This window comes from Lates calcarifer, linkage group LG16_LG22 (assembly GCF_001640805.2).
Source record: "Lates calcarifer isolate ASB-BC8 linkage group LG16_LG22, TLL_Latcal_v3, whole genome shotgun sequence".
Classification (NCBI taxonomy): Eukaryota; Metazoa; Chordata; class Actinopteri; family Centropomidae; genus Lates; species Lates calcarifer.
The window spans coordinates 24,625,781-24,644,723 of record NC_066848.1 but is presented as its reverse complement, the minus strand read 5'-3'; the positions used below and the strand labels follow the sequence as shown (position 1 = coordinate 24,644,723).

Genomic DNA, 18,943 nt, shown 5'->3' with positions numbered 1-18,943 from the left:
GGAATTAAGAATTAATCATTGATTCCTGTCAAAAAATACTCTCACACTATAGAACTGCACACAATATGGTACTGCATTGCTGGTGGTTGTAGCGCCTATATTTATGTATGTGTTATGAGCTAGTATAAGCCTGCTAACATTACTGTAATCTCCTTAGACAAGAATGAACATGAAGGCACTGAAGTACAAAACACAATCAGTAAAGTGATCACAGATAGTTAAGTCTATACAGTGTGTCAGTGAATGCACCATGGAACCACAGACTGCCATAGACCGATTGTTCTGTTTGTCTTGTCTTGCTTTCTCCAGAGCTTTTGACTGAATTTAATGATCTTCTTCAGCAAACACTACTTGTCCAGGTGTCATCATGTGACACCTGAGTTCCATTTGATGAACAAGGTTGTGAGATACAGGCGAAAGCTCTGGTGAAACGAGTTGACCAAAAAAGTAGTCTATGAAAGCATATGTATCATAATAGATAGATATGGATTTTAATTTATGGATAAATTAAACACTGTTTTATGTGTTTTTTAAATAGATATTCCTGTACATTAAATATCTGATAAAATTATCTAAATTTATATTGTTATATGGCATGTATTATCAAACTGCGCTACCTATCCTCCTTATACATATTACACATTTTTGGAAATTTTGAATTTTTAAATATTTTGCCTTCTCAGGTGCCTAAAAACTATTAAATGAAAGATATTTAAAAATTAGTAAACATTAATTGGCTATTAGGGATGTTTTAGTATGTTGATGGACATAAAATTTTATAGCTGTAATTATTAATCACAAAACTGATCAACAGATTAATCTGTGGTTCTAATAACAGAATACAGTTTTTTAGCCCTTCTTCTGATAGGGTCAATCCTCAGTCCTCACACACATTCATATTTTTATTTACACTGAAACTTCCACAGTATCTTAATATATGCAGTTTTCTGGTTGTTAAAACCCCCTTTGTGTAGCACAAAGGACAAACTACACACACACACACACACACACACACACACAGAAGTTTATTTTTCTTCCCATTCTAGTTCCAGAGTGGCACGTCTTGGCTCTGCAACAGAGCAAGCAATAATTACTCATTCAAATGAACATGTCAGGACTGCCGACAGACAAGCCCTTCCCCCCGCTGCACACACACCCGCACACATCAGACAAAAACACACTTGGCACAGACGCAAGCACACAGACACACACACACACACACACACACTTCATGTTGCAGTGTGGGAGAGATCCATCAACGGCACAGCAGGCTGACAGGCTCCATACGGTAGCGCTGTTCTAAGCTGGTCCTCACTGTACGCCTGCCATGTATCAGCTCAGCAACACACACGCACACACACACACACACACACACACACACACACACACACACACACACACACACACATGATATATTTGAAACAGAGATGCTATGCTCAGATATGGAGCAGTAGTTTTTATGATTGACAAAGTGACTGTAAAAAATATCTGTGTGTGTGTGTGTGTGTGTGTGTGTGTGTGTGTGAGAGTAAGTGACACATATACTCAGAGGCAGTGGCAGAGATGAAAAGCAGTGTTGGAGGGAATGAGGCAAGACGGCAAACAACAATAATGAGGAGGCAAAGACATACAAAGAGCCCACAGCTGGTTTTACAACAAAGCATTTTAGTGCCAATTATAGTGGACTAAATCTGAGGGGCTGAAAGAAAATGTCTTAATACAGCAGGTGGAGAAGTGTTTTGCCAAATTATGCAATAGGTAGAAGAGGATGACTCAAGTGCATTTGTGTAGTGCTTAATCACAGTTTGAGTCTTAAATGGCAGCAGAACGTCACACTACAAAACACTGAATGGAAACATCACCCTGTCCAAGTTTTAGGCCCTGAGGATTAACAGTGTAGAATTACTGCTTCACGGTTGTATGTGTGAATTCTTGAGATGGCAAAAAACTTTTTTGTGAAGTGACAGAGACCTAACCACCAAATTCCGACCAATTCATCTTCCAAGCAAACGTTTGTGCCAAATTTAGAGATTCCTTCAAGGTGCTCACGAGGCCCAAAACATGTCTTATGAGGTTACAGTGAACTTGACCTGTGACTTTTAACCACCAAATTTGAATCAGTTCATCCTTGAGTCCGACTGAACGTTAGTGTCAGATGTAATGAAAGTCCTCCCCGGGTGTTCACAAGAACATGGGGTCAGCATGACCTTGAATTTTGATGTCCGACCACCAAAATCTCATCACTCAGTCCAAGTGAACATTTGTGCCAAATTGAAAAATTCCCCCAAGGCGTTACATAGATATCACGTTCAAATGTTCACAATATTCACTCTAATGTTCAACTGCCAAAATCCACACGAGAGAAGCTCTGAAATGATACAAGTGCTGCTTCACTCATATGAATCAACTGTTTGTGTGGTTTATAGCAATAACATTTCAGCAGCAGCAAGTGCACTACAGACCTTTTTTTTTGTCCTAGGTTTAACTTCTCGGGCTGTATGACTGCCCTACGCTCTACTCAACATGTCAGGCAGAGAAGCAGCAGTCAGTGCTCTGTCTGATTCTACACAGGATGCACCTGAATCTGATAATAACCTCCTTCATTTTCTCTGGTGATAAAACTGGAGGTCTTACACCACACTGCTAGTAGTTGTTTCATCTGTGAGATAGATGAAAACACACCATTAAGGTGGATTTGTTGTTGTACATTAAGGGGTAGCTTCAGAGCTAACCCACCCTGTACCTGACATGGACATCAAAAATTTTACTACACATGGGGCTATAGAGTGCCTATAGAGTTTCCATGTGGAGAGCTGTGATTGGTCAGCTTGTATTTTTCCTACATTTTCTTTGATGCTGAAATCCATTTTTGTTGTAAACCTTCTTCTGACTACAACTGCCACTCTTTATCACAATCAATAAATAAACGTAAACTATGAATTGCAATGTAAAAGATCTACGATCACGTAGTTTACCTGTCCCTTCCTAGCCATCTGGCACACAGCTGCACATAAAATCCTAAAAAAAAACTGAAAATAAACTTCAAGCAAAACTCACATGCAGCCTAATTTCAAAGTCCTAAATACAGTATTATTCATCAATGTTGGCTTGGTATTTAGCCACACAGATTGGCCCATTTCTAGCCACCAGACACCTGACATCTTTTTGATGCAAGTTCATCAATTCTTGGCTTAAAAGTTGTGAGCTGCAGCCACTTTCAGGGTGGAGGCACAGTGTTTTTCAGTAAGGTGGGATCTGTCAGAAGACATGTTGGTCTTCATCACAGAGAACATTTGCTCACATTGATAAATACTCCCCAACATGCTCAGGACACAGGCAGCATGAAGGCAGAGCTGTGGTATCGTGTTTGGGATGAATGGTGCAAAACCGCCTGCAACAAAAGTCAAACTTGGCCTTCCCATGCTGCGTTTGACTCTCCCACAAACACAGTTTTGTTTAGCATATCCATGATCAGCTGTTTGTGTCCTTGCAGTTTTATATTCAGGGTGTTGAGATGCTCCATAATGTTAAAAAGTCAAGCTCGGTGAGGGCTTTCCCCTTCATAGTCATGAAAATTTCCTAATGCAGCTCATAAATCTGCAACATTTACATGGCTTAGCCAGTGTACCTCTGTGTGGAATGGTAGATCTTCATATTTCTAATTTTCCTCCTCCAAAAGTGCCCTGGATTGGCGACAGTTCAAGCCCACATGAAATTCACTGTTTTTCGTAACCACTGTCATCACATATTCCATGCCTAAGACAGAAGGTTTCCTGATGTATAAAAGCAAAAGAGCCACACTGCTCACAGTCAGTTCTCTTCCCGTACCCCCCTTCTTCTGGCATCTTTGCAACTATTGGTTGTCAGCCTCACAAGTTTATCCCATGGTAACCCTGGTTTCATTATCCACCTCTCCACCACATCCTGGCCTGTGCTTGTTCCTTGCATCCAGTTTTAAGTCCAAGAGGTCCTCAGTAAGGGACAACTAGGCATCAACAGATGAAAATTGCCAGCTAAGCTGTGCTTGTCTTGCTATAATTGCAAATGGGCAGATAGGCCATGGTATTTCTAGCAAGAAATATAACTTCTAGATGTGACACAACTATATTAATACAACACAGAATAAAAATTTAATTGCAAGAAAGTAAAAACTAGTCAAGATATGAATTCTATAAAATGACATCTTTGTGTAAATAATATTCTTGATCACTGTAAACAGTCAGCAACAACTATTTACATGAATACATTTTGCAAATTAGGGTTTCTTGAATATTCAGTCCAAATTTCAACCCAATCCTGTGAAAAATAAGTGATTCAGGTCCAGAATACACATACAAAGAACTGCAAAAATGATGAAAGGGCCAAACTTCAAAAATTCATCACTAAGAATTTATTTTAGAGTAAACCTGAATTATGCAAGATTCTATGAATTTAATAGAGGTTTTCACATAAATTCTCTCCAGAAAATCAATGACAAAGTTCTGAATTCTGGATAAGCTGGTATGTAATGACATTTTTACAAGCTTGCTGATCATTTTCAGTTTTGTCAAACTTTAAATGAAAACAAACCCAAATATTTGAGTTCAGAAATAGACGATCATAGCCTGTCTACTGACGTTTAATTCAGTGTTTAATGTTAATTTTTGTGGTACCTTTCTCTCAGATGGAGAATAATAGTTAAAGAGTTTAGACTTTGTTATTTGAAGATACAGAAGCAGTATAAATCTATACAGTATTTTTAATGTGTATAGTGGTTTATGGTTCATTAGTTAATGCAACATCACTTTTCAGTGGTGATAATTTGTCAAATACTAAGAAAACAGCTTCAAGTTTTTATTTATTTTGTGTGTGTGTGTGTGTGTGTTAGTACGACTTTGCAGCAGCCTATTTACATTGTTTGCATCAACTCACCTTCTAGAAGCTTTTGCTGGCTAGAAATTCATTTGACTGTCACTTTGTTCATGCTGTTTCTCTACATACCTGTGGTGTCCATGTTATGGCCAGAGGGACTGGGAGGTCAGCTGAGCATTCAGGAGCTTCTGTCAGGGTGCTGTGGATGCAAAAGATGGGACAGTTATGTACCTTTTAAATTCATTTTCCTAGTTTATTAACATTAATATCATTTAAGCATTTCAGCCTTTATTGACAAGGGCAGAGCAGACACAAGAAAAGGCAAGGGAGAGAGAGGGGATGACATGCAGCAAAGGGCCCAGGTTGCTGCAGTAAGGACTCCGCTTCGATGACCATCTGAGCAATCGACGCACCTTTACCTGCTGTCTTCTATATAATACACATTTTCACAGGCAGTAATTCCATCAGCACAGTCATATCAAACTGACTAGTCTGCTACTCTGAGTTCCTTTTCTTTAACTTAATTCACTCATTCACTAATCATATACCAATTACTTCTATTTTGGTGTTTTTTTTCCCCACTGCTGTTAAACTATTCTTAAGAAAACGCTTCTATAAATTTTTCACATTTAAAGCCTTCTAGGGGCATAATCACTACTGTTCCTCATAGGCTTTTAATGTGACATGTGAGTGGGGATTTTTTTTTTTTTTTTTTTTTTTTTTACAGAGAATAATTACTGGATGAAAAGTGTGCTTCTGTTCAAAAGAGAAACTCAGAGCAGTACAGAGGAGAATAGACATTGTTGCCCTGATGTAATATGCTGTAGAAATGTACATCATGATGCTATTAAAGTACAGGTAATTCTATTTGTCCTTAATGGCTTGTTAGAGCAATTGGTCTTCATTTGTTTAGTTTAGTTAACATGTAGTCATTTGAATACCGTCTTGTTTTAAAGAATTTTCAGAAAACCCTAGCATCAGTTGTGGTCAGCTTTAATATGATGCCAAAACTTCATTAAGTCTTCAATAACGATGCGTGTTCAGGACATACAAGCCACAACTCACGAGCCAGATTCCCTCTCTACTTTCACCTTCAACATCACACTACTCTCTGTCCTTTCCCAGTGCTCTTCCTTTCTCACTCCCCTGCCAGCCAAGCCTCCATGTGTCTGTGCCAGTGCTGCCTCCTCCCTAGCTGTGCCTGGTGAGGGATGACCTGGCGCTGAATCTGATGGAAGCAGCTGGAGCATAGGGAGGACTCCAAGCTATTATTACCCGGTGCCAGAGGGGTGAGGAGGGCCAGGTGGGCAGGTGGGCACAGAGTGGGGTCCCTCCACCCTTCCTTGTCCCCGGTGGATGTCATCTGGGCTTAGGTAAGCCCTCACCATGCCACCCACCAACCATTCCCTAGAATATGCATCACTGCAGGGAGATACTTACAATCCTGCCAGCTACTACACACTCACTTCTGACTAAATTTTAAGTTTCAAAGAGGCAAGGGTGACAAACATAACTTTTAAGTTTCTGAAATTTTGTGTATGCTTCACCCTCAATAATTTTCATTGCAAATAATAATGTGTAAAAGTACCTTTTCAAGGCTAGGGTCATCACCATTAAGCTCTGTCCTTTCCTCTATTCCAAATGCTAAATGTTTTCAATGAAATCTACAACATATGCATCCACACTGCATTCAGAAAGTGTTCATTTTTTCCCATTTTGGTTTTTGTTATACTGCCTTATGCTAAAATAATAAAACAAATCCCTCATCAATCTACAATCAAAACCTCATAATGGCAAAGCCAAAACTAATTTTATTTTTTTGGCAAATGTATTTATTTAAAGAAAAAACTAAAATATCATATTAACATAAGTATTTAGGCCCTTTGCTTCAGGTCACTTGTTCACCTCTCTTATCGAGGTCCTTCTCTCCTGATTGCTCGGTTTGGCGACCAGTTCAAGGAACTTAAGAATTATGGAGACAATTATGCTCTTGGGAGCCTTCAATGCAGATTTTTTTGTAGCCTTCCCCAGATCTGTGCCTCTACTACAATCCTGTCTCTGAGCTCTGCAGGTAGGTCCTTCAACCTTTGCTCTGATACACACTGTCAGCAGTGAGACCTTATATAAACAGATAAATCACATTCTATAAACTGAATGTGAGTTGCTTCTAATATAGATTTTTTTTTTTTAAATCACACAGGTCATGTTTAAAACTTAAATTCATCCAACCACATTAAAATATTTATCAAATTCTTCCCAAGACTTTTCTACATGGGGATTTCATTGTTCCTAGAATTTTCATGACCATACAAACTGTGCTGTAGAGTTAAGTCTAGACACATCTACAGTTCAGTATTAAAATCAACCAAAATCAATGTGTTTTCCAGAGACCAGATGCCATTAAACACAGTCTGTCACCTCTTCTCTGACAATCTGGAGATCTTTAACATACAAACATTCTGTATTACAGTACTATTCTACCAGACTACCTTTATCTCTACCCACAGTAGATAAAGGTTCTGTGTAACTCTCTTAATAGAAGCCAGCAGAGACAGCAGCTTTTCTGACGTGTGTGGGTGTACTGGTCCTCTCTATGCATAGAGGCACCTTTTCCAGCATGCTCAGGTCTGTGTATAGATGTTTTATCTGTGCTACATCTTAGTCACAGCAAGTTATCATGTCTTTCCACACCCTCTCCAGTTTGACCTAGATATAAGGGTGCAGATGTAAATCGCTCATTTGCTATCAGCAAATTGAACATCCAAAATTCGTTTGGTGAATTCGACCTGTTTGGATTTAGATTGGCTGTAGGTCAACATCAAGATGTAGAGTATTCCATGTGATGATGAATAATTGCGTCCTTAAAGTAAACTGTGTGTGTGTTGCTCTGTGTGCAGGAGTGTGTAGGTGTGTGTCTCTCTTACCTTAGACTTGAGTTTAACAGTGAGAATGTGCTGCCTTCCAGAGGAGTCCTGTGCCTTCAGTCTCAACGTTCGGAACTCTGTGTCTATGAAAAGCAGCCTGAAGATGAGCACACACAATACATACACAATAAATCAACATCCATTCGCACAGAAGGGTACACACGCTGACAACAGCCATCATTCATCATTAATCACAGCAGCAATATTGAGATATCAACTCTGCCTTCAGATTTATTACTTTAGGTACCAACACGGTGACATCATCTCCACATTTACACCTAAATCCAGCAAGACATAACTACAGGCTTTTTCCTCTGAATTCTAATTTGCATTCTTCTCCAGCAAGTTCTTTTTAAACGCTTTAATGGTGGAATATAACAAAACCAATCATGTTGAGGGAGAGAGCATTATTTTCATGCTGAGTCACCAGAAACAAAGTGGATTTTATGGTTTCTAATAAAACTAAGGGAATACACTGACTGCATGTACATTCTGTAAATTGCACAAAAGTCTGTAATCTGACAGTCCTCACACTGTGCTGTTTGAATACAGCTTTCATGACACATTACATTAATGCTGTAATTGCACACTAATCTACATAGACACTTTTAAAGAATAAATGTGATGAATACTGAAGGTATATTTGATAAAACAAATGACATTTACATGAACTAACTCAAAATATTGATCCATTTAAATACAATTCTAACAGTTCCCTTCAACAGAATAGGTTAGTTGTCATACTGCCCTGAAGATCTGCTTACCTTATAATAATTTTATTAGTTGTGGTTTCAAACAAGCTTTATTGTCTAGTTCAGTCCTCCCACTCATTAACCCGGGTTAGAGTTAACACAAACAAACTAACTGATCGAGGCAGCGGTATTCCAGTAACTCCCGTGTTCCACTCCACAGTAGAGTCTGATCGTGACATACAGTACAGCAACAAAGCCAAGCACACCATTCTTTCTCAATACTGCACAGATCCCAAAGATTTTTGTCCTTATCATTCATTATACCAAAAAACATAAGGCCAAGGTTAAAAAAAAATACTGGAGTTATCCTTTTGGTTGCCTTGGCAACATATTTTATAGGTCACCCAAAACACTGTTTATTTGGCATATTTTCCACTAGACATTTTTGGACAACTAAACATGATACCAGCCAAAAGCTGCCATATGCCGGCTAAGGTAAACTCAGGTATGACAGACTGGCCTTGATTACCTTACAGTAAGTATTTAGTTAGCAAGGCTACTGAAAAGTGGCTTACAGATGCCTTTGGCAGTCTCAAGCAGTTGCATGACCCTTACCTTGCATGTAATAGCTGGCCCTTAAAGAATTTCCATACATCTCTTCCCTTGACCTGAGACCCTTGTTGTGAAGTCCACCAGGTCTGCCTATATAATTTGCATATTGACATCCAATCACAATCAGGCAGAACTGAGATCAGAAAAGCTTAGTAATACCAGGTGAAAATGGGGTATTTGTTGTTTTAATGTTTTTGTCAGGTGGCACGGTGGTGCAGTGGTTAGCACAGTCGCCTCACAACAAGAATTCTTTTTGTGTGGAGTTTGCATGTTCTCCCTGTGCCTGCGTGGGTTCTCTCCGGGTACTCCGGCTTCCTCCCACCAGTCCAAAGACAAATGCACGTTGGGTTAACTGATGACTCTAAATTGCCCATAGGTGTGAATGTGAGTGATAATGGTCGCTTGTCTGCATGTGTGCGATGGACTGGCGATCCGTACAGGGTGTACCCCGCCTCTCGCCCAATGTCAGCTGGGATAGGCTCCAGCCCCCCCCCCCCCCCAACCCTTAACGGATAAGCGGTATAGACAATAAATGAATGTTATTGTAATTTTGTTGCGGCTGTTATCCACAATGCCTGGGCAAGTACTGGTGTAAGTTGCTTAAAGACACCTTGACAGGTCACGACAGAGCAACTGACTGCCAACGAGCAGAAACCTAGGTCAACGTCATTCTGCAACTGTTGAGTTAAAAAACAAACAAAAAAACACGCTAAAGATTTTAGCAGTTACAGAAGTCTGATTCAAGCTCTCATAATATGTATCTTCAAATGACCTTAAGGTAGAGTTATATTTTCAAGCTTGAGCCAACCTGTAAATCAGACCCCCTCCATCCTAAGCTAATTATAACCCATTGAGGCTGAGGGCAAAATACTGATCTGGCCTAAGCATGCATCAACACTGATGTCAGATTTACTGCTGCTCTAGTCCTTCTCTAGTCCACTGAGACTTGAAGACACAATACTGATCTGAGACAGAGGATTGGACAGTCCTCCAGATTTACAGTACGTCACGACGCTCTGTGCTGAGGCCGACATGGCTGTATATCTGCTGGAGATTTATGGAGTGTGGTAGAGGGGGGGTGATGTGAGCGGTGTGCTCAGGAATGACACACACACTTAGGGAAGTGATGGAATGATGGGAGACGGTGTCCGATTTGCCCGACTCATAAAAGTGTCTGCTTGCTCACACACTTGCCATCAAACGCTGGTGAAGGGCAACAGTGTTTAAATGTCATATGCACACTGACATCTACACATACAAACACATGATATCATCATCATGCCAATTCGACTCAGTGTTGCCTTCTTGCAAGCCGACCTGATAGATTAATTTCTGCTACCACACTTACTCAGTGTGTCCCCTCCATCACTACTCCATCTCTCTATCTCTAAAATTATGTGCATATTACACACACACACACAGTCTTATTCCACTACCCCTGTGGGGACACTCATTGACGTAATGCATTCTTGCAGTGTTGCAAGGAGAGATGTGCAAGTGAACAAACGGACAAGGTTCCAAATGAACAAATCAATAAATTAGAAGCTGAATTGTTGGAATAAAGTGCCAGTGAACATGAATAAAAGAATGCTGGTTCTCAAAAGGCAAATATTTTTCACTTTAATTCTATTTCAGTCATGACACCTGACACTGCATAACCTTTGTATTTCTGCAGTTATCAGTCTGCGCGGTCAAATGGGCCAACGACAGTTTTGAAGAGTTTATAATCAGAAATTATAATACCCTTTACCACCCACTGCTCTACCTGCAGGATACTAGCACTATATACAGACTATGAAGAGTATAGACTAGAAGACTATAATGTTAACATGACCATGTATATGCTGTCTGTATTGACAGAGTTGGGGTTGAAAGCACTTTATCCAACTTTGAATAGAGAACAAATCTGCTCACTGAAGACTGAAAAGTCTTTTTCAAATGAGATTTTTCACTTTCAACTGCTAAAAATTACTAATACTCAAATATCCACATTCACCTTTCGTTCACAGCACATCAGGCAAAAACAGTCATGTTTCATTTTAAGTTACAGAATTAAGAAAACATTAACTTAACTCCAAATTGCTAATCTGCTTGGAGTATTTTGTTCTCAAAAAGTTTTACATTGGTAATAATTATTAAGATTACATCTATTCCTTCATCCTTGCTAAAGGTCTAAATGGACACTTACATATCACTTTTCTAGTCATATCGACCACTCACAGTGCCACACACTACAGGTCGCTTTAATACATACACACACATTCACACTACAATGATACATCAGGGGCTGTCTGGGGTAAAGTATCTTGCCCAAACCACCTCTAGTAGTATACAAATGTTTTTCATTTCAAAACTGTGGTTGGACACAAAATTTTCTTCTACTTCTCTGCAAAGTGTGCACCATTTGCTTCCAAATTAGTTGTTTGTGATGTCACAAAACCAGCTTCTGGGTAAACGTCCTAAACTGAGATTTAAGGTAAGCACAACAGCACAACTCAGTGTCCAGTTCTGCACATGCATCCTTCTTCCTTCACATTGAAGCTCGAATAAGTGAAGTAACAATAAGCCAAAAGAGATTTTTGAGTGACAGGAGAATCAGTTATATCAGATATAATCTATGACTGTAAAAGCCTGACTAAAACAGACATGAGACATGAAGCTTAGCAAACTGATTTACTTAATGAAATGGGCTAGCTGGAGCTCAGAACCCAATATTGTGTTTCGATATTATAGATTAGACTTTTCAGTCATTGTGGTCATTTTCAAGAATAAAATCTGCTGTAAAAAGTACAATGCTAGACAGAGTGTGAAAGTAAAATCTAAGTATGTATGCTGTTTACAGGGCAGTGGATGTTAAAGAGTTCCCAAAAAAAAAAAAAGGAAATAAAGCTAGCATAATAGTTAATGCTAGCTTTAAAATAAGTGTATGTTGAAGTTGTAAAACAATACCTGTGCTGAATGCAAAAAAGACTAATAAGAGGCATAATATTCAGTTGCATTTCATAAAGCAGATACAGTATAACGCAAGTCATACTACTTATTTAATCTGTATTAAAAGAGGACAAATCAGACCAGTGCTCAGTATCGACTCAAGTTTCAAGGTGTAGGTCTGAACAAAGAGTAATGACAGTGAAAGAGTCATTGGTGCATCGCTAACACACAAATTTCCATCTCCTCTCTTCTGGGAACTCACACCAGGATAGCAGGGACTAGCTGCCGCCCCTACTTGGCCATGATGGAAACAGCATGACAGTCAGATGTCCTGCTGAGAAGACTGATGAGAGCATCCCATTTGCAACTCCACAGCCAAGTGAGCTGCTTCCAGACAGTGTACACCACGCACATTTGCACTTGTGTGTCCATGTCTCTGTTTTTTTTTTTTTTTTTTTTTAAGCGTTGACAAAGTGATTCATGACCAGTGAGATCAGCAGATCACACCTGGATTATACTGTATCTCAATAACTAAAAATAAGGAAGTCATTAAGAGCTGTTTGTTTATGTGGAGACTCAGTCAGTTCAGACTACTGGAAAGGACTGCTCCACATAAAGCAGCAGTGTTTTTAAGCCATACTGTATAGATACCTAAGTATGTTAATCTTACCTCTGGGGAAAATACACAAAAGTAATAATAATAATAATAATAATAATAATAATAATAATAATATAAAGTTACAGTTTCAGTAATAGCTGGCTACAGAATTGCTTACAATTTTCTATTTTTCAGTGTGTGTGTTACAGGAAAAAGTCACATGCAAAATGATGGTATACACAGAGTCACATAATGGAAATGGGGACATGGAAGTAACATGCACAAAATGTGTGTGCAAATCAAGAGCCCAATTAAAAACACACACACACCTCATTTTATAAAGCTCAGAGATACCTAGTCTAATAATAAACCAGAATAACCAGAACATTATCATTACTTATTGGTTGTAACTGCATAACTACCATTTGTGGGTGCATTTAAGTATTATTATTATTATGATTATTATTATGAGCAATTTATTAGATGGCCCAATAATGTAACAAAAACAAAGATGAAAAAAAAGAAAGGAAAAAGAAATCCTTGTTGGAGAACTACTCCTTCAGCCCTAGGCCTGGTTGGCCCAAAAGAGCCCTGCTGTCAGAGCGCCACTATAACCGGCCTCAGAAGAGCAGCAACACAGTGTGACTGAGTGATAACACTGTGATAAGAAGAGACGACATTCTGTACGTACACCACGGCTGTGAACATGGAGTGCCAGCTGTGCCCATAATGAGCCCCAGAGCTTCCAGGGCCGCATTCTGGGGCCACGGAGTGATTGCGGCTGAACTACTTGACCTCATTTTCCATTAATTAACACACGGTTTGCCATCTCCAGCCAATTAAGATGACCACACTCTCGGAAGCAGGAATGAGAGAGGGAGAGAGTGTGACAGAGTGACAGAGAAAGACACACTTACCTGGTCTAATCAGCAGACAGCATTATAGCTGAAAACCCCTGGTGGCTATTAGCACGGCCCATACAAATTAAGACGCCAAGCGAAACTCAAGTGCTTTGGAGATTGAGGTTCACTTTGTATCATGTCTCCTAACCGTAAAATCACACTGAAAATGATGTTGGTCTCACTTCCAGCATAAAGCATACCTTCACCTCATCTTCTCCTATTAAAACCTGAGACTCTTCAATTAGAGCCATTTGCATTTCGCTAATATCATAATTGTAGCCACGGTCATTAATAGGAGAGTGGAAAATGAGTGTGGTAGTCAAGCCTTAATCCAAGCTGGGAAAGAACAGATATCTTCCCCCTAAACGCCACATCCCCTCCTCCTCCTATCCTGACGAGTGGAGACGATGGTATTAGCCGGGCCTGTCACCACACGTGGGCTGCAAGTTATTAAATGTGACCTGGATTTAACTATAACTCAATAACTAAAAATAAGGGACTCACTAAGTGCCATTTGTTAATGTGGAGCTGTGTTGTTGCACCCTCTTCAATCAGTTTATACTGCCAAAAAAAAGAGAAAGGACTGCTCCATATAGCCATTTAAGGCAATGGAGTTTTCCACCCATATAGATACCTCACTATGTTAATCTTACCTCTGGGGAAAATGCACAAAAGTAAAAAAAAAAAAAAAAAAAAAGGACAGAAAGAAAGAAGGAAAATAATAGCAATATGTTAGAGTTTCAGTAATAACTTTTCCTTGTCTCTGGCTTAAGAGCTGTGGAAAATTTCCTTTTTTTTGCATAAGTTCTTGGATGAAGAAGCTGAAGTTCCTTGTATAGCTTATATGGAGAAAAGAAAAAAACACAGTGTTGATATCTAGAGTATCATGAAGCAAGCTCAATCAGCAAGTATGTCTGCAGGCAAATTACTTTCTGAGTATCCTTGCACCATGTAAGTGGGGAAGGGGACAGGGAACATAATTTGATTATAACTTGATTCTCGCTGTAAGCCAATTTAAACAACTATTTACATTTAGTGGCGATTCATTCAGTAGCACTGCAGCAGTTTATTGTTGTAACACTGATCACAGTTACATTTCGTTGTTTAGGACCACCTTGAAAACCAGATTGAATTATCTCTAGAGGCTTATTCCAATACGTTTGGTGAAATAAATGTGGTGGAAATAAAAATACAGGTTTGCACAATGTTTCTTGCCAAGACTGCAATAAGGAAAGATAAACATGCTTGAAATTTGCACTTGCCTTCCAGCCAGTTAATTTCCAGCAATGTACAGAACCTGAGCACTGCTGAGAGTTTTAGCATCCCTGCTGAAATAAGGAACTAAATAACATTAAATTTAGTTTCTCTTGAGTTTTGTTTTTGTTAAACCACTCTTGCTTGTTAAATACACACACACACACACACACACACCACACACACACACACACACACAATGAACACAGAAATATCTGAACCAAAGTAGTCATGATGTATGAACATACATGTGGGCAAATTAACAACTGCAGATTTACAATAAGAGCTATAGTGCACTTGTTCACACTCACACCAAGATTCTGGCCCTTCAAGACCACTTACTGCTGGGCTGCTGGACTGCTAATGGCTTCATACAATAAAAAAAAGAAAAAAAAAGAAAAGTGAAATAAAACTAATTTCAGCCACAATAGGGTTGGGCAGTCATCTGTAACTTTAAATCATCCTATTGTCATTATTTTTGATCACCTGATAAGATTGGGCAGTGGGGAGCTAACCCATGGTCACAGCTGTCAATACGTCAGACAGATTGCATGCACTGTATATACAAGCACATTAACAGAAAAAAAGGTAAAGCAAGAATAATGGAGACTGATCACAATACAGCCTGCAGATGACAGCACAGGCTCATTTGGTCCAAACTGATGCAGACACTAATTTAAGAAAATATACAATATTGACCTCTCAAACTGTAAGAAACAGGAGGTATACTTAACATCTATGGCAGCTCTGGTTAGGCTCAGTCTGATGATGATGTAGTAACCCAATATAACTAACAGCTTGGCGTGAGTTTATCTGAGTCAGAATCTGAGCATTTCCAAATGTTAACTTCCCTCACAAAAGCAATGCTTTAGCCAGAAGGAAGAACAGAGATACACACACACACATATATACATTACATATCTATATATCTATCTATCTATCTATCTATCTATATATATATATATATATATATATATATATATGTATGTGTGTGTGTGTGTGTGTGTGTGTGTATACACATACATACATATGTTTATATGTATATATACAAACAAAAGTAAATCATGAAGCAGAGCATAAACATGTAATGCCAAAAAGTAATGTAGGAAGCCATTGTCAGATGGGAAGCAGTTCTGAAACAATTAGCAGGAATTCAGACTGAAAACAGCCCAGTGGAGGGGGGTTGTTGACGGCACTGGTGAGGTAATTAAATAAGATCTGGGAAATCCAGTTGGAGTCGCAGATTAATGCTTTTGATGGTTTATCACACACCATTGCACTTCATTGCAGTTTGTTATTCTCCAAGACAGGATTTTACAACTCTGCAAAGTTACCACAGCAGCAACTATTTTATGTTCCCTCAATCTACTGCGTTCACATTACAAAGTAATCCAGCAGTGCACCTATTTGAGCTTGGTTCAACTTTTTTGCAGACAATCCTGTGCTGTCTGCAGTCTGAGTCTGATGATTCATAGCTTACCGAGAAAATAAGCAGCAAATTAAACATAATAAACATACTAATTTAGTGCAAATCATAGAACAAATATTCAGGAAATCACTAGTGGGTTACTACAGCATACTGATTAAGATTTTTCCTAAATGCATTTTGCAGCACTGGTGGAAAAAATAAATAACGAATAATCATTTTAAAATCAACAGCGGCATTAGAAACTGGCAATCATATCATCATCATTGTTGGTCGATACGATCATTGATCAGAATCAGCACAACCCAAGCCACAGACAACGCAGGTGAGCTACCTGTCAAAGTGACTGTACTGCATAGACCAGGCAAACAGGATGGTCACAGCCAACTTTCTCAACATTTGACAAAGTTAGTAGCCACCACTCATTTAAAACCTGGCTCCAGAGCCAGCATTCATGCTCCTAGAGGTCCACTTACTTGTCCCACCCGAGAGTCTCCATCTCAGAGATGAGCTGCGAGTAATACTGTGGAGGTGGGATGGAGCTGCACTCAGGACGGCTCTTCAGACCCACTTCCTACAACGACAAAGAGAGCATTTCTAATTGTAAGCCCAGATTACTATGCACACCGTTACACCACTTTAACCAGTCCGCACCATTATCTTTCTGCTGAAAGAAAACAAGATAAATACAGCAAAACTGAATCAGGGCCAGTAAGAATTATGCCTTTGTTTTGTGGCAAGCACATAGGCCGCGCTTTTCATTAAGATAACAAAATGTATATTTTCATGTGTGCCTCACAATCAAGGCCACTGATAGTGTCTTAACGTTCCCATGTGCTTCCTAGTCTCAAGGCAACAATGTCAAAGTGAACGTGTTAACCACTGTGTCATTCTCCTCCTTACCAAGACGGTCTTCAGCTCCAGCATGAAACTGACAAGATCGGCAGACTGCCGCAGCCTCTGTGAGAAGTCAAAGAAAAAAGACATCTTTGAATGGGAGGATAATGAAGTGACAGTGTCTACTTTTTTCCTCTAGCCAGCCATTCAAATCAAACACACTGTTTGTGATTAATGGGGGCTGCCACCAGCTTTAATAATTAATGATAGCTTAAAGGCTGTGAAAATAATGAACTTTGCAGCCCGGGGTGAAATATCAATCTCATCCAAATAACCCTAAGGGGCCACATAACAAATAGGGACATTTTCCTGGCGATGTTAATTAAACAGTGAAAAATATTTTTCTCTGCAAGCCTAATGGGTGACAGAGTACAGGTTCGACGCCAGGCATGATACGGTGAACACAAAAGACCCAAAATGACATGACAAAAAAAATAAATAAATAAAACACAGAACAGTCAACATGATCTCAATCAGAGGTGGCTGACACAACACAACAAAAAGGACTGTGATGCAACAAGCAGTAATCACAACAGAGGATTTGGTGCTGGGTGTATGGTGGAGAGTTTACCTGCTTCACTATGTGCTCATATCCATGCAACAGGTGTTTTAACTGCCAACTGCAGTGAAGCCTACAATACAAAGTTAGGAACAATTACAGCAACTCTATGACAGGAAATAAAACACATTCTGTGGCTATGCAGGGACTTAATAGTTAAGACACACTGGTTGTGGTGGCTGTTTATGTGGTTGTATATTCATTACACTAATACTGCTATTATACTTTCTGGAAATATTAGCATAATTTGGGACATCAACAATGCATCTGGGATAGCTCTCCTGTAAAGAGAGGGTGAGATGATAATTTGTACTTGGCCCGTTTGAGTTGATGATCTGGTGGTAGCAGTATTCTCATTCTGAAGTCTCGTTCCTAGAAAAACAATATGAGTGAAAGTTAAATGACAAATGTGCTAAATCATTCTGTTATTTAACAACTAACTATATAAATTCAGTAAGTTAGTTACTAATAAAACTAGGTTACCAATGAAGAACATGCCGAACTCGATTTAGAAATTAGACCATATTAAATTTGTTTGCATACTGGAGGAGGTATGTTCAGGTCTGAAATTAATTTTAGACTACGTGTGAATCAGTGGGATTCAGCTGTTCGGTTCGGCATAGAAGTAGTAATTCATACCAAATTTTAAAAATAAGAAATACGGTCGCTACTGTTCGCTTCCTGTTACAGTTAACCTCTGACAATACTGACAAGCTGAAAGTGATGGTGGGTGCAAATAAAGTTTTAAAAGTGCAGGCCTGATTTACGAGCGGTTTCATTCGTGAAATATTGTGCTAGCTAGTCTACCACACAAGGAGATATGTCCATGTCTTGAAACGTACATTTTTCAAGACTTTTTGGAGAGTCGTTCTTGTGTGGAGAGATAATATACCCCACATACATTAACTGAGTTACCTGGACAGTGACAAATCCGTCATAGACGGTTTTCTCATTGTTGAGAGGTAAAAGTAACGGGTTGTCTTTTACCAATGAACCCTCCATCGAACTTATCTTCGTTAAACTTTCAGTCTGAGGTCAAACCAGGGGGATTACTTCCTTAGCTAACGTTAGCAATCCTGACGTGACAGGGTTGAATTTACGATTTTACAATAACAACTCAGTAACCTGAATCAAACAAGTGAGCGTAGATATTTCAACAAATGCTATCAAAACACAGTCTCCAAAGGCATCACTTGGTCTTAGCTAGGATAACGTAAGAAAGCGAAGGCGGGGAATGAAAACTGTTCATCCCTCCAAGAAACATAAGTCGACGTCACGCAGCTGCCTTCAGTAACTG

The 18,943-nt window shown here is 39.2% G+C and overlaps 1 protein-coding gene across 1 annotated transcript in view; it reads right to left on the bottom strand.

The window, feature by feature from the left end:
- Positions 1 to 18,943, bottom strand: part of fancl (FA complementation group L) — a 27,159-nt gene extending 8,216 nt beyond the window's left edge. Inside the window, exons 1-8 of the mRNA XM_018694653.2 lie at positions 18,562 to 18,943; positions 17,960 to 18,018; positions 17,659 to 17,719; positions 17,094 to 17,150; positions 16,667 to 16,764; positions 7,776 to 7,872; positions 7,459 to 7,471; positions 4,981 to 5,036 (exon numbers count right to left, since the gene is read on the bottom strand). Of these exons, the coding sequence (XP_018550169.1) occupies positions 4,981 to 5,036; positions 7,459 to 7,471; positions 7,776 to 7,872; positions 16,667 to 16,764; positions 17,094 to 17,150; positions 17,659 to 17,719; positions 17,960 to 18,018; positions 18,562 to 18,648 (528 nt within the window). The 5' untranslated portion in view covers positions 18,649 to 18,943. The remainder of the gene's footprint in view (positions 1 to 4,980; positions 5,037 to 7,458; positions 7,472 to 7,775; positions 7,873 to 16,666; positions 16,765 to 17,093; positions 17,151 to 17,658; positions 17,720 to 17,959; positions 18,019 to 18,561) is intronic.